At 36.7% G+C, this 14,803-nt stretch overlaps 3 protein-coding genes across 3 annotated transcripts; 2 read left to right on the top strand and 1 right to left on the bottom strand.

Annotated features, from left to right (window-relative positions):
* The first annotated feature begins 207 nt into the window (after positions 1 to 207).
* LOC110846650 (39S ribosomal protein L16, mitochondrial) lies at positions 208 to 1,575 on the top strand. The gene is made up of 5 exons (XM_022093467.2): positions 208 to 386; positions 490 to 621; positions 726 to 883; positions 972 to 1,103; positions 1,189 to 1,575. Exons 2-5 carry the CDS (start codon positions 507 to 509, stop codon positions 1,513 to 1,515), a joined length of 732 nt encoding a protein of 243 aa, XP_021949159.1. The 5' UTR covers positions 208 to 386; positions 490 to 506; the 3' UTR covers positions 1,516 to 1,575.
* A 175-nt stretch (positions 1,576 to 1,750) lies between these two features.
* LOC110845468 (pre-mRNA-splicing factor ATP-dependent RNA helicase PRP16) lies at positions 1,751 to 14,171 on the top strand. Its single transcript, XM_022091893.2, has 20 exons — positions 1,751 to 2,150; positions 3,255 to 4,282; positions 4,357 to 4,533; positions 4,630 to 4,788; positions 4,869 to 5,027; positions 5,089 to 5,185; positions 5,254 to 5,399; positions 5,530 to 5,676; positions 11,098 to 11,152; positions 11,275 to 11,430; positions 11,537 to 11,725; positions 11,840 to 11,869; positions 11,947 to 12,106; positions 12,201 to 12,351; positions 12,476 to 12,622; positions 12,712 to 12,878; positions 12,961 to 13,276; positions 13,469 to 13,543; positions 13,624 to 13,701; positions 13,833 to 14,171. Exons 1-20 carry the CDS (start codon positions 1,994 to 1,996, stop codon positions 13,968 to 13,970), a joined length of 3,732 nt encoding a protein of 1,243 aa, XP_021947585.1. The 5' UTR covers positions 1,751 to 1,993; the 3' UTR covers positions 13,971 to 14,171.
* Positions 5,748 to 8,499, bottom strand: LOC110845469. The gene is made up of 3 exons (XM_022091894.2): positions 7,710 to 8,499; positions 6,515 to 6,711; positions 5,748 to 6,229 (listed from the first exon to the last, which is right to left on the bottom strand). Exons 1-3 carry the CDS (start codon positions 7,903 to 7,905, stop codon positions 6,071 to 6,073), a joined length of 552 nt encoding a protein of 183 aa, XP_021947586.1. The 5' UTR covers positions 7,906 to 8,499; the 3' UTR covers positions 5,748 to 6,070.
* Positions 14,172 to 14,803: the final 632 nt, after the last annotated feature.

Below are 14,803 nucleotides of genomic sequence, written 5' to 3'. Positions count from 1 at the left end.
AATGATGGAAAGAATTAATAAATAAATAAATTTTAAAAATGTGTTTAAACATACGTTCCTTTATTTTTTTTATAAAACATTAATTTTAAAATCATTATGAAATATTATAACATGATTTTGACAACGCTTCATGATTTGCATGAGATCTTGCATGGAGTGCTTTCACTTTTTTAATGGATTTCGCACTTTGCTCCGCTCCGTCTACCAACTTCAATTTCATCCGGTTTAATTTGTTCACAAAAGTTGTCTATTTTGTATTTTGAGTCGAGTTACAGAAATTTATTTAATGTGGCGAATGAATAGTGAATAAAAACTGTTTCACATTTTACAGTATCATATCATTGCGTTGGTTAACGCAATAGATAACAAACACTGCAAGTCTGCAAGTAAGTTGAGATTTCAGAAAATAAAGTTCTGATGGATTACAGCATGTATTTATTTTTTTTAGTTTTAACAAGACACGCAATTAATTGTTGATGAATCATTTAGGTTGAACATCGACTAAGATGTTAATTTGCAGAGCAGCCCCACTGGGGGGGATGTGCACTCGCTTTGTAGGGTGTGCCACACAAGTTCCGAGTTGTGGGCTGAAAAATTATGTTTTACCACCCAGTTATGAAGGTAATGAATTTATGAATTTATTTTTTTAAAGAAGAGGCATTTATTTATGTTTGTAAACTAAACTATAATATTAAATGTTTCACCAATCCTCATTCTTCTCCTAGGCGTGGAGTTTCCTGACAGGAACAAATTAAAATTTATGGACAAAGTTCCAACGTATCCGGCTGGCTTAAGGCCCCCAAAGATGATGAAAAATCTAATATTTATGAGGGGACCGGAACCTGTTCATCATTCACTTATTCATCAGCAGTATGGTATTGTGGTGAGTCCACATGGAATAATTATTAGAATTAGGGTCCCAATTCAAAATCTAAATGTTTTACTTTGTCATACCTCACACGCACCGTTAGGCATTAGGACCAGGAAGATTAAGATCGGGTCACTTTGAAATGATGAGGATGACCATCGGCAGACGTTTGGACACCAGCAGAATGTTTGCTATTTGGAGAGTTGATCCTCCTTGGCAGCCAGTGACTCGAAAAGTAAATTAAATATAAAACATACATACATATGCTTTGTAGATTACCAACTTTAACTTATATTAACGCGTTTGTACCATTTATACAGGGTCAAGGAAAACGAATGGGTGGTGGTAAAGGAGCCATTGATCACTACGTCACACCAGTAAAACATGGAAGAATAATTGTAGAACTTGGAGGTAATTGCGAATTTAAAGAAGCATTCCCAATTCTGCGAGAGGTTGCTGAAAAACTACCATTCAAGGCGAAGCCTGTTAGTCATCAAATGTTACAAGAGATGAGACAAAAAGAAAGCAACTCAGAGAAATATAATATTAATCCTTACACATTAGAATACATAATTAGAAATAATTTGGGCAAGTCACATCATTGGATATCACCCTATGATAGAAAATGGTTCGGCAAACACATATAACTTTTTTTCACCCTGTTAGAATTTATTAGATAAAGCAATAAATACACAAGTTCAAACTGATTCTTGTGGTTTATCTTGACTTATCAACCTCAGAATAGATAAAACAATGTTCTGAGAGGCAGTGAGAGGAGTACATAATTGCATATCATTTGGCGACCACCGAGATGAGTCTGAGATTTTGTCGAGATGTATGGGGTCAAGTGGACATGAAAATTTAGAGCGGGCTGCACTTCGTTCAATACCAAACACGACGACAACACAAATTAATCCATTCACACATCGGTTCAAATAAAACAAACTGAATATTCAGTATTCAGTTTGGTATTATCAATTTGACTTGAAACCTGCTGCCGATTATTAGCACAAGTTGTGAGCTCCAGTGAGGAAGTTTTTAGAACTTCCAACTACGAACTACCTGTTTACTAAGGAGAATTTACTCAAACTTACACGATCTGCTATTTAATTGTTTATTCTGAAGATGGACATGGAGTATGACGATTCTATAAATCGTCTGGAAGGGACAAGTGGAACCGAGGTAGGTGGTCTCATTATTAAAAAGAAGGCCCAAGCTGAACACGAATTTAAGCGACCTGACCTACCAAAAAAATCACTTCTTGGATTGGATAGACTGGCCGGTAACAACGCAACTATGCAATTAATTAATTAACCTTATAAAAACTAATTAATTTTGACCTGGATACCATTTAAAAACGGAATTAAAAATGGTTTCTATTGCATTTGGGGGCGGATTTACTGGGGGGCAGAATACCATTGAGACCGACTTGTGGGGCGGTGATAAAATCAGTTGGGGACTGAATTAATGCAAACCGATTTTGAATATTCTACTGATGCAGTTATGATTTATTAGAGACCTGGAACTGATTCGACAACAAAAATTAGAACATAATACATTTTTAACATGAAATTGCAACTGAACCAAATGAACACACGATATTAATTTTGATAAAAAGATCGGATTTGATTTTGATAGTACTACAAAAATAAACTAAACGAATAAATCGTCATCATTCATGTCATCAATTTGATGACACTGATTTTGGGATGCATTTTATATTTTAAACAAGTTATTAGCTATAATTTTGTCCTTCAGTGTTCTGTGACTTGTTCCGATCGGTGGTGACACTATTGCGAATATATTAGCTAAAGAAAACGTTGTGATAATTTAAAAAAAATATGAACTGTATCATATTTACAACATGATACAGGTCAGAGGTCAACGCCGACCAATTTATTAGCGGCGCCAATGTTGGATAATTTTTCGGGGGCGCGGCGTGACCTCTGATGCACTTCCTCCGAGTTCCTCCCCCCACTACAACTACAACTCTAAACTCTAAAAAAATTAGTTCAGGCTTGAAGAAAAACCAACGACAAATAAGGAGGAAAGAATGGAACTGAGAAAATTTTCTCGGTCATTTTATTTTTATTTTTTCCTACACCTTATTGATGTAGCCCGGTCTCAACGGAATTCTGTAACCATACACCTTATTGGTGGAATCCGTCGCCAACGAGAAAAAGTTGGCCTACACCTTATTGGTGTAGTCCGTCGCTAAGGCGAAAAATTTGGCCTACACCTTATTGGTGTAGTCCGTCGCCAAGAGATCAAAATCGCCCTCCACCTTATTGGTGGAATCCGTTTTTAAAAGGTTAATTAAATGAGAATTCTTGTATTTCGAATAAAAACTAGCCTGAATTTAAGAAACTAATATTACTTCCTATAGAGCTCAAACGCCGTGAACAAGAAGAAGAATCTTTAAATTCGGCAGATTCGAGAAAGGCGCAGTTAACTCCTCAACGTGGAAATGACGCCCATAATTTTCAAAAACGACCTTCCTCTGATGATAGAAAACCAAAACGTTATAGGGAACAAAGTGGCGACACCCCTTCACACGGTGGCGGTGTCAATGTTTCTGCCAAAACGGCAATTGAGGATAGGCATCATAAAACCAGACGTGTCGACGTATCCTCCAAGGATCAAGAGAGAAATAATTATGGCAATTACTACGACTATCGACAACGTGGAGGAAGACCAGATAATAGAGATAGATACAGGGACAGGGACAATAATAGAAGTCGAAATCGTGATAACAGGGATGAAAGGAGACGCGATGACAGACCACCTCGTCACCATGATAGGGAACGAGAAAGACTTGAACATCGTGGCGATAATAACAACAGCAGTAGTCGACGTCGAGATGAACCACGCTCCGAAAGAAGTTTCAGGCCTCCTTCTTCGCGACGTGAAGGGGACAATAGCGTTAGATTTGGTGACGAACCATTAACGCCGGCCTTCAGTGTAGCAAATACTCCTCGTGGAAAAGCGTGGGAAGATGATGATGACAGTGGACTTGGTAGCAGACGATCTACACAATGGGATTTTCCCACTCCACTCGTAGGAGACAGTAGGCATCGCAAGGAGGATGAAACACCGCTACCAACTCCAGCTCATAAGTTTAATCCTTGGGTCAAACAACCTGGGAGCTCGAAATTAATGGAAACGCCCTGGTTTGTCAAGATTAAGGACGGAGCTGAAGAGGCAGAGGAAATCAAAGTGGATCCAGATGAGTGGGAAGATGAGCAAAAAAGGCTGGATCGGGAATGGTACTCCATGGATGAGGGGTATGACGAAGTTCACAATCCTTTTGCTGGAGTCTCGGAGGAATATACGAAAAAGAAAGAAGACCAAATTGCTCAAAAGAAGAATCAACGAATGTCTGCCCAGCAGAGGCAAATTCACCGTGATAATGAGGTATGTAAAGACGGAAAAATGCATTTTTCTAAACTGGGACGTGTTACTATTCTAACGATTGTGATTTTTTTCAGTTGTGGGAGAAAAATCGAATGTTGACCTCTGGTGTAGTGGTGCGTGTCGAGGATGAAGATGAAGACGATGATGTAGGGGAGGCTCGAGTACATTTACTGGTTCATCATATAATTCCCCCTTTTCTCGATGGACGTATTGTTTTCACGAAGCAGTTTGAACCCGTCGTTCCCGTTAGGGTACGTTACGTTACGCTGGTTTAGTTTCGACCTACAAAATTTAGTGACATTTGTCTGGACATTATACATGTGGTGAATGTGATTTTTTGGTTGCAGGACCCAACTTCTGACATGGCCCTAATATCTCGTAAAGGCTCCATGCTAGTACGAACATTTCGGGAGCAAAAGGAACGTAAAAAAGCACAAAAGAAACATTGGGAGCTTGCTGGAACGAAAATGGGAAACTTGTTAGGGGTTGAGAAAAAGGAAGAGAAAGTAAGTTTTATTAATGTTGTGGTACATTATCAACATTATGTTATAGTAAGTAATTGATAATTAATCGCTTTAATTTTCAGGATGAAAATGTAAACGAAGAAGGAGAATCAGATTACAAAAAAGGACAACAATTTGCAGAACACATGAAAAACACAGGCCACGCTAGTAGTAATTTTGCTAAAAACAAATCCTTTATTCAGCAGCGCCAATATTTACCCGCATTTGCTGTCCGTGAGCAGGTCAGTTATTTTGTAGTACATAAGCGAATATGAAAACCTCACCATGTTTTATTTTATTAAGCTTCTTACTGTGATACGGGATAACAACGTTATTATCATTGTTGGAGAAACGGGATCCGGAAAAACCACACAACTGACTCAATACTTACATGAAGAAGGTAAAGACATTAATCATTTATTAATTTGTGTATGTCTTTTGTGAACCTACATAACTTTAACTTTATAGGTTATTCCAAAAATGGAATGATTGGATGTACACAACCGAGACGAGTTGCAGCCATGTCTGTAGCAAAGCGAGTTTCTGATGAAATGGGAACAGAACTGGGACAAGAAATCGGATACGCAATTCGATTTGAAGACTGTACTTGTGATGTAAGCATATACATAATTGAGCTTTTCACATCTATTTCGTTCTGTAAAGAAGAGGAAGTGGTTTTCTGCTTTACTGATAATTTAAAGCAAACGGTTTTGTTAATCTCTCCACTATTTCATTTCATTGCAGAAAACGATCATTAAATACATGACAGACGGTATTCTACTTCGTGAATCTCTGCGTGAGCCAGATTTAGACAACTATGCTGCTGTTATTATGGACGAAGCTCACGAGAGATCTCTCAACACGGATGTCTTGTTTGGTCTGTTACGTGAGGTTAGTGTTTTTTTGTTTTTGATGAGTGCTTGCTGCAAATAATTTAGCTTTCGGCTGTGTAGGTAAACTTATTGCCAATTTCAAATTTCAATGCTTTATTTAAATAACATGAGAAAGCAGCTAATTAAAACAAATTACTCGGTAATCATACAAAACATTCTCATGTAGTTCATCGGATTTCGACACTGGGATACAAAAAAAGTCTTTCCGTCTGCATTGTATAGTAACAGCAAGCAACGGAAAGTTTATACTATTCGGCGACACATAATTATTGTAAAATGTTTATTTATAGGAGTGTGAAAATATAGATTCACAAAATAATTTTGCATGATTTCGGAAAACTGCATCAGGTTAGTCTTTTGTCAATTTCAACAAGAATAATAAGTTGTCATCATCAATGACTAGCAGTTGAACAGGCTGAGCTGGTAATGCTCGAGCTGGAATGGTTTGCGGTGCTATTTCCGCTTCGGAGATCATCGTTTGATTCTAAACAAGATGACCATCGTATAAAATCCGCGCAGGTTTGCCACTTTAGCGTTGTTGAAGCGTGAGCCTGTAAACCAAAAGGAAATATATAGTTCTTTTCTATTATTGGAAGTTAGCTTTGTTAAGAATAAGTGTTGCAATATTAAATACAATGCATATATTCAGCAGTCATTAGGTTACTTAATAGAGTTGCATGGATGGTTATATTCTTTGGCTGCCTTGAAAGTTGTAGCAATTGCACTTTTGGAAGCCAGTGCTAGGATAGATTTTGGCTTGTGAATGGGGAAATTTGCAATTTCTTTTGCAAATTGGCAGTCAGACAAAACAAATTAATAATTGAGTTTGTGCGTACCGTAAAGGCGTTTTGCAAAACGTCAGCCTTGGAGACTAGACGACTTGCACAGTAGAGATTGGAAATGTTTGAATTATTGATTCGTATTCTGCAATCAGGTGCCCAAAATTCCTCCAAGGTGAACTGCCCCACCATTCCTCGATTACTTGATGAGTGGATGAGATGAAACACCATGATCTCGTCTGGAACCGGCTTTGCTAAAAATTTACATCAAAGAAAATCCATCAATTTCAAACTCATAAATGAGGAAATAATGACAACGGGGAGTTGCATGCAGCATTATTTAAGCGTCATCCAAAGAGAGGTTGTTACGCATAACCCATGGATTGTGCTATGATGCGGCAGCAGATCCTCTCTCAAAGTGACACTTATGTGCATCTCATTCTGCGTAAATAGAGATTCTACGAAATCTCGTTTACTGCACGTAGACACTTCATGACATTTCAGCAGTGGTGCATTCAACTCAAAAATCTTCTTCCTGAGAGAATACATAAACTATACAGATATACATTTTTCTACTAATAAACCCCTGGCCAGATATCATTAAAATCTAGCAGCATTTGTCCACGTGAACGGCAGTTCACCCAGACAATTCCAATTGATTAAGCCAGTTGGATGATGGTAGAATATATATAATATTATGGATATATGTAGATAGATATGAATAGAAATAGTTACCAAACGGAGTAATCAGACGAAATATTTGTTTTGGAAAGGAAGTCAAGTATGATTACTCAGATAAATGCGTGTAATAATGCATGGAGCAATCCTCATTACATAGTCAGAATCAGTCAGAATATACATAGTAGTGATGGTCTAGCCACATATGTAAGTAACGAACTTTATTATATTCATCATGAGGAAATCAGCCTGCTCAAAAAGTCATTTTCCTCTTAATATCTTCCTCTTATAGTTTTATCGATTCAGATTTATATTTGGTAAACCGTGAGGGTTTAGCCACTTTAGAGCATTAAATGTTGTCATCTCTGGGTCTAACTCTTAGTACGAAATGAATGACAAATCAAATTGGGTTTTCATGTGAGAAACAATATATGTTCCAAAGGAGAACTTAATGACTCACTCGCTCTACGATTCATACCATGAATAAATTGTACAGGTGAGGATAGACAAGTTTTCTGATTACCTACTTCCTTCACAGAAAGCATATTTACAATGGTTCCAAGAATTTGCTTACGTGGTTTTGCCTTTGACTTTGGGCTAATCGGCGGTTGTGGTATTCTGGTGGTCACCCCCCAGTGGGAACATTTCGTCGACCTTAATTCGAGAACATCTCCGCTATTGACCACTTTGACAAACACCTTGAAACTGTCCGTGTCAAACCAATCTGAGACTTTGTCGAACGTATAAGTGGGCAATTTTTCGTCTTTCATGGTGATTTCTTACTCCAAATGAATTCGGATTTTTGTGTCAGTTGTCAGTCTTCTCTTTCTCTGTAATGAGAGGCTGGCTGGCTGCTGCTGGGTTAAATGACTTGGCCGACTTTTTGCTTCTATGTCTTTGCTCTCGCTCTCTCTTGGTACTTTCTGTTAGCGTTTACACACCGTGTTGCAATAGAATACTAGTGTTTCGTGAGTAAGTGGTAAGTTTATGGTTGGAAAACTGAACAAAATTTGTTGAAATATGGGCTCTGTGTGTGTGTGGAGAAGAAGTCGACCCTCTCTTACTCAGATCAAAAAGAAGTAAAAATGTTGTCTGCAGAATGATTTTTTTGAGGAGGATATTTGAAGGCAGTAATGATGGAATACTGATGGGATGGGAGGATGATGAGGTGGGGTCCAACCTGATAAAAAAAAGTTGCTCCTTAGAAAAGATTAACAGGTAGGGAGAAAAATACTTGTTGAATGTCAGCGTGGTAAAGTGAAACTGTTCTTTGGGTCTTTTCCCTCAAGCCGTTTTATTCTCGTGTTGGCTTCAGTTCTAACTTTGTATTAAAAGAGACCAAGAGTACGAGGAGCACAGTTTTGTGTAACATTCGCCTAACTCAATGTATTTAATCGCGTCACCATTTATGCACTACCACCACTTCTCACCCACCAGCCACTATTACCGTCTATGTCGTTGAGACTGTGCAGGACGGGGTAAAAGGCATTACATTTGTATCATTGGTTGTTGGTTGGTTGGTATTATTTTATAGTAGGATTGAATTTAGTCATAGTATACTCAAAATTATTTATGGCAAATTGATTCGATTTGGATAATGTTTTGACTATAATTAGAAATGTCAAGACACGCATCTGAATTGCATAATTAATTTTGCATTCACCTCGCTCTCCACCACACACCCTTCTGCATCACCATCTCAGAAAGGTATCCATCCTCCCCTTTATTGCATTTCTTTCTATTGTTATATTCTTGTGAGAAGAACAATCTTCTTGAAAATAATATAACTGAACTGGGAGGTTGCTCATGCTTTTGACCGCTACATGCAGTTGACCATTGGTACGTAAGATTAGTATGGTGATACACCAAATACCGGGGTAGTGGATGTTACATACATATATGCATGATTTCATGATTCTTGTAAACTGTTACAACAAAGGAGACAAACCAAAAACAGTTAACATATAAAGCATATAAAGAAGTAATAGTAAGTAATAGTAAGAAGTAATATTACATGTATGAATTGAGAATATAAAATACTTATGTTGATAAAATGCTATCAGCAACATCCTCGTTCCCTGCAACTTTTCAAATCCCCTTCCATTTGGCATAAGGCATCTGTGTATATTTGTATAGGGGGTTTTTGGCCCACAGGATGTATAAGAATGTATGTATAGAGTATAGACAAGACATATGGCCAAATCCACTTAGATGCAGTTCAGTCCAGTTTCATTGTTGAGCTGAATACATTTTTTGTAAGGGATTCTTGGATAAAACTGAATAAATCCCTCCAGACTGACTATTTTTTGGGAAGTAGGGTGGTCTGGGAAAGAAATGCGCGCACATAAGTGATCCACGCAATAAGCTATTCTCTTCACATTCATATAAAGAATCTGCTTGTTGAACATAACACAATTGTTGTACAGCCTTTAGTAACAAGGGCTGTTACTACTACTGAGAAGTTATTTATAGCTTCTGGGATGAATTACATAGAACAAAGTTTGATATGCATTGTTACCCACAATGAATAAAATGGTCGACTTACTTCATACATATTTACAACCCTGCATTACATGCTTGCATCACTTTGAAATAATGTTCTTGAGTGGTGACGTCCATTGCACTATCATTTACCTTGCAAGTTTGCAGTTTGGCGGAGTGCACAAGGCTACATGGACTGAAATGGAAGGACTATGCATTCTCCAGTAAAATCCAGTTTGTCTTCTGACGTATCATTTAAACCGAATACTTTTATCGATGCTCGTTTGACGCTGAGCTGACAGGAAATGTGACGAATAGTCACAATTATGAAAAAAATTCTGAACATTGTCTGTGTATGATCATCTTCAGTCTCATTTCTTTACAGGAAGATAATAAAAAGATGTAGTCAGTCGAATGTATGTATGCATTTATGTATCACGTTTCAGAGTTATAGTATTTCCATAAGAGTTGCCTTCAATAATGCCTAAATGCTGATTGACACGTGGAGGAAATGTACACCCTTTTTATGTACAAACATAGCGTGCATACGTGTGTTTTTGTATACATGTTTAGTAGAGTTTGTGATGGAAATTTTATATGTATAAATAGGTACATATAATTGATACCATATCGGCAATAATTATTAAGTATACATATGCACACATACGAGAGCAATGGGTCAATAGGTATGGTTCGCAGCATCCCTGTAATGCTGACAATAAAAGCATTATTATGCTGGTAATAAAAGTGATTATTTTGTTTTTCTTGTCCCACATAATTTTGTAATTCTGTGTGATTGTCCAACTAACGCTAAGATCTCTCTCACTGCCTGGATGTCTCCTGATTTTATTGCTCCTGTCAACTATTCCATCGCATTGAAGCTTAAGTTCATGCTAGATGTCTATTTTCTATGTCAGGTCGAATATACATATCCATCCACTATGCCACATTATGAAGCAATTAAAATAATTGTGCTGGGTTGTATTGCATGAAAAGTGCAATTAACACCTTTATCTTCCTCTATGGTGTGGTTAATTGTAGAAATACAATTATTTTACCGAGTTGTGCCTTGTCATTAACCGAATTACATTTATCTGTCGTCATCAACGTTGGTGGTAATGTGAAGGTCGCAGTTGTGACGTATTTGCCCGAATTGAACCATGATCATGACCAATGAATTGGAAACGTAGACAAAGAAATCTTATATGAATCGGGTTGCCTATGCATTTCTATAATGTGTATGTCTTCCTATCGGTTCAACAGCAGCAGATGTAGCATCTCGACCTCAAAATCAAGTTAATTTTAGCGTTTCTGGTTGTTCTCGTTTTTTAATCAACTATGTCATGAGACGCATTGTGCTTTTCGTATTTTTGTAAACAGGATGCTGATGCTTTTTGCGATGCTGATTTGCTATAAAAATCTACCATATTATGCATACAAACTTATGTTCTAATGGCAAATTTTTGTGTCAATTTAATAAGATTGTAGCCCGGCGCCATGACCTAAAGCTAATTGTGACGTCAGCTACAATGGATGGTACGTTATTTAAAATTATATTGTATTTCATTTAAAAGAGTTGGATAATAATTACTGCTCAAGGGGGAAATCCGTAGCATAATTCAAATGCATTAATTAAACACCCTTTTGTTTTCTCGCAGCTACAAAGTTTGCCATGTTTTTCGGAAATGTTCCAGTTTTTATTATTCCTGGACGAACATTTCCCGTCCAACTATTTTTTGGAAAAAATACTGTTGAAGACTATGTTGATGCTGCTGTAAAACAAGCCCTTCAAATTCATCTGCAACCTACTGAAGGTAAGAAATGGGAACGATGAATATAAAGACAGATTCCAAATATGTAGCACACATAAAGTTTAAGTTTCTATGCTTTATATTTATGATTTGTGTTTTAATTAAACAGGGGATATCTTGATCTTCATGCCAGGACAGGAAGATATTGAAGTCACATGCGAAGTGTTGACTGAACGCTTAGATCAATTAGATGACGCTCCTCCACTTGCTATCCTTCCAATTTATTCACAATTGCCATCTGATTTGCAGGCCAAAATTTTCCAAAAAGCTCCCGATGGGATCAGGAAATGTGTTGTAGGTAAGGGATGTATTAATTCTCATGAGTAATCATCAAACGTCATTTGTTAATTCTTATAAATAAATAATATTTTATGATGGATAAACGAACCTAATTTATTTATATTTCTTATAGCCACTAATATTGCGGAAACCTCTTTAACGGGTAATTTGAGCGTCATTTAACGGGTAATATGTACATATGTTGAACAAGTAGAATTAATTTATATGTTTTTATTGCAGTTGACGGAATTATGTTCGTCATTGACTCTGGATATTGTAAGCTGAAAGTCTACAATCCTCGAATTGGTATGGATGCATTGCAAATTTATCCAATTAGTCAAGCCAACGCAAATCAGCGGTCAGGTAGAGCAGGCAGAACCGGTCCCGGAGCTTGCTATAGGTAATAGCCACTTAGCCGTCTAATTTATAATTTGTGTACCAATTTTTATCAGTAATTAAATTGTATTAATCATTATAGGAATATATAATTATAGGTTGTACACTGAACGGCAGTACAAAGAAGATTTGCTCGTCACAACAATTCCTGAAATTCAACGGACTAATTTGTCAAACGTCGTATTGTTGTTAAAATCTTTGGGCGTTCAAGACCTTTTACAATTTCATTTTATGGACCCCCCTCCGCAGGTATTTATATCCTTTCTTTCCTCGTATAACGAAAAGCAAGATTCTCATGTTTTTGTTTTTCAAATATCAATTTATGTGTCTTGCCAATTTATTCGACCACTGACAAATCCCCTTCCATTTTTAGGAAAATATGCTAAACTCAATGTACCAGCTCTGGACCCTGGGTGCACTGGATAACACTGGGAGGTTAACGGATCTTGGGCGATCGATGGTTGAATTTCCTTTGGATCCTGCATTGTCAAAAATGTTGATTGCGTCAGTTGAAATGGGGGTAATAATAAAGTTGTTCAGTCATTATACAAATTATGCAAATAATTAGTGCTGTTGAAGATAATAAAGATTTCATGAATCGTATTTCAGTGCTCGGCAGATATATTGATAGTTGTATCAATGTTGTCCGTTCCTGCCTTGTTCTATAGGCCAAAGGGAAGGGAAGAGGACGCTGATGCTGTTCGAGAGAAGTTTCAAGTGCCAGAATCCGACCATTTGACATATTTGAATGTTTACAATCAGTGGAAAACAAACAAGTTAGTCATACGCTAAAATCTTAATTAACTTTAGTATATATGTAATATTTATGTCATGTAATAATTTATGTACTACGAATAGGTATTCGGCGACGTGGTGCAATGAACACTTTATTCATTGCAAGGCAATGAGGAAGGTTCGAGAAGTAAGGAGTCAGTTGAAAGATATCATGGATTCTCAAAAAATGACGATCATTTCTTCGGGAACTGATTGGGATGTCATTCGCAAATGCATTTGTTCCGCATATTTCCACCAAGCTGCCAGACTAAAGGGCATTGGAGAATATGTGAATTTGAGAACCGGGATGCCCTGTCATCTGCATCCCACGTCAGCTTTGTTTGGTATGGGCTATACACCAGACTACGTCGTGTATCACGAACTCGTCATGACGCATAAGGTGAGGTTTTGTTTTTGTTTTTATAGGTAGCGTATAAATAGGAATTCCGTAGTATGTTACCATTTGTTATGTTTCCTTTGTTTATAAAGATCGATGATTAAGAGAAGAGATGTGAAACATTGTGTTGAATTAGTTAATTTTATTACATTATTTGTGCAAGTAATAGGTAGTTAAATTTATTTACTGTTTCAGGAATACATGCAATGCGTCACTGCTGTGGATGGAAATTGGTTAGCAGAACTTGGACCAATGTTTTTTTCTGTGAAGGTTTGTATTTATTTTTTTTCATCTTAATAAGCTTAATATTTAATCTGAAGCCTTAATTAAATTAAATTTTATCAATCAAGGAAACTGCTCGTTCCCGTATGGACAAGAAACGTGAAACGATCGAACATATTCGGGACATGGATGCTGAGATGAAACAGGTTAATATAAATAATCTGACTTATACGTGGCTTTGAGCTAACTTTAGTGTTCTAAATACTATATTTACTAAATACTCAAAATACTGGCATCTTTCAACAATCCACACTGCTAACTAACGTTTGTCTTTCAGGCCGAAGCCGACATGCGACAACTTAAAGAAGAACAACTAATTCAAGAGCAACAGATTGCTAAAAAATACGAAATTGTGACTCCTGGACGACCAGACCCTGACACACCACGTAGATTACCTTCACGATTTGGTCTGTAGTACTTATAGTATTTTATTTATTTTGTTATAAAAGTTCAATATTATTATTGTTATTTTAATTTTATATAACAACATTAGATTTGATGTACATGCATATATATAGATATATTCCAGCAAGCTAGTATACTTTTTTTTGGTTCTCATTACTTTACATATGTGTTAGACATGATCAATATAATTAATAAAAATATTTACACCATTCATGATGAAGGAATTTATTCGCAATCAATGAGTACATGTAACAATGAATGAATGAATTGCATGCAGACAGATATGTAGATAGTTCGTATTAGACAAATACTGTACTTGTAGTTGGTTGTTGAATATGCTGCGATAAAATTAGATTTTCCAGTCTTGGTCACATCATAAATATGTTGGACCAATTGCAAAACAGAGGCAAACATGAGTTGACTGTTATTGTTAACCGGCACATTCTTCTCACGAGGCACTTGTTGAGACAGATAAGTAATGAAATGACGAGATCTGCTTAATCTTAAGAAGATAAACGAGAAGATCGAACGCAACACACGATTTTATCAACTGGCTAAGCGCACTTTGAGTAAGAGACATGTTCACCCACTTTTTCGTGTGAATTTCATAAAAGCGATATATCTGTGAAACATCAAGTCCATGCTCTTCAATTCCATCCAACATAAATAGCTTCTGTACTATGTAATAGATATGTAAAATGTTTCACTATAGTATTGCCAATATATTGCTAATACAGAAGTGACTGCTTATTGACTCCATGAAAATCTTTTTTAAAGTTATTCACGATTGTGAATAACTTTAAAGATTTGGTGTCTCGATGTAGAATACACTCGTACAACCAC

This window comes from Folsomia candida, unplaced genomic scaffold (genome assembly GCF_002217175.1).
Source record: "Folsomia candida strain VU population unplaced genomic scaffold, ASM221717v1 Fcan01_Sc003, whole genome shotgun sequence".
NCBI classification, from domain to species: domain Eukaryota; kingdom Metazoa; phylum Arthropoda; class Collembola; order Entomobryomorpha; family Isotomidae; genus Folsomia; species Folsomia candida.
The sequence above is the reverse complement of the archived record's forward strand: the minus strand, read 5'-3'. Positions and strand labels throughout refer to the sequence as shown.

Bases quoted from the DNA above. Each gene is read 5' to 3' on its own strand.
- LOC110846650 (XM_022093467.2), top strand. From the start codon at position 507: ATGTTAATTTGCAGAGCAGCCCCACTGGGGGGGATGTGCACTCGCTTT. The intron at 884-971 runs GTGAGTCCACAT...ACGCACCGTTAG, and splicing joins ATCAGCAGTATGGTATTGTG to GCATTAGGACCAGGAAGATT. The intron at 1,104-1,188 runs GTAAATTAAATA...CCATTTATACAG, and splicing joins GGCAGCCAGTGACTCGAAAA to GGTCAAGGAAAACGAATGGG.
- LOC110845468 (XM_022091893.2), top strand. From the start codon at position 1,994: ATGGACATGGAGTATGACGATTCTATAAATCGTCTGGAAGGGACAAGT. The intron at 2,151-3,254 runs GTAACAACGCAA...TACTTCCTATAG, and splicing joins TGGATTGGATAGACTGGCCG to AGCTCAAACGCCGTGAACAA. The intron at 11,870-11,946 runs GTAATTTGAGCG...TTTTTATTGCAG, and splicing joins TGCGGAAACCTCTTTAACGG to TTGACGGAATTATGTTCGTC.
- LOC110845469 (XM_022091894.2), bottom strand. From the start codon at position 7,905: ATGAAAGACGAAAAATTGCCCACTTATACGTTCGACAAAGTCTCAGAT. The intron at 6,712-7,709 runs GTAAGCAAATTC...GTAAATTTTTAG, and splicing joins AAAGTCAAAGGCAAAACCAC to CAAAGCCGGTTCCAGACGAG. The intron at 6,230-6,514 runs GTACGCACAAAC...TTTGGTTTACAG, and splicing joins TTTTGCAAAACGCCTTTACG to GCTCACGCTTCAACAACGCT.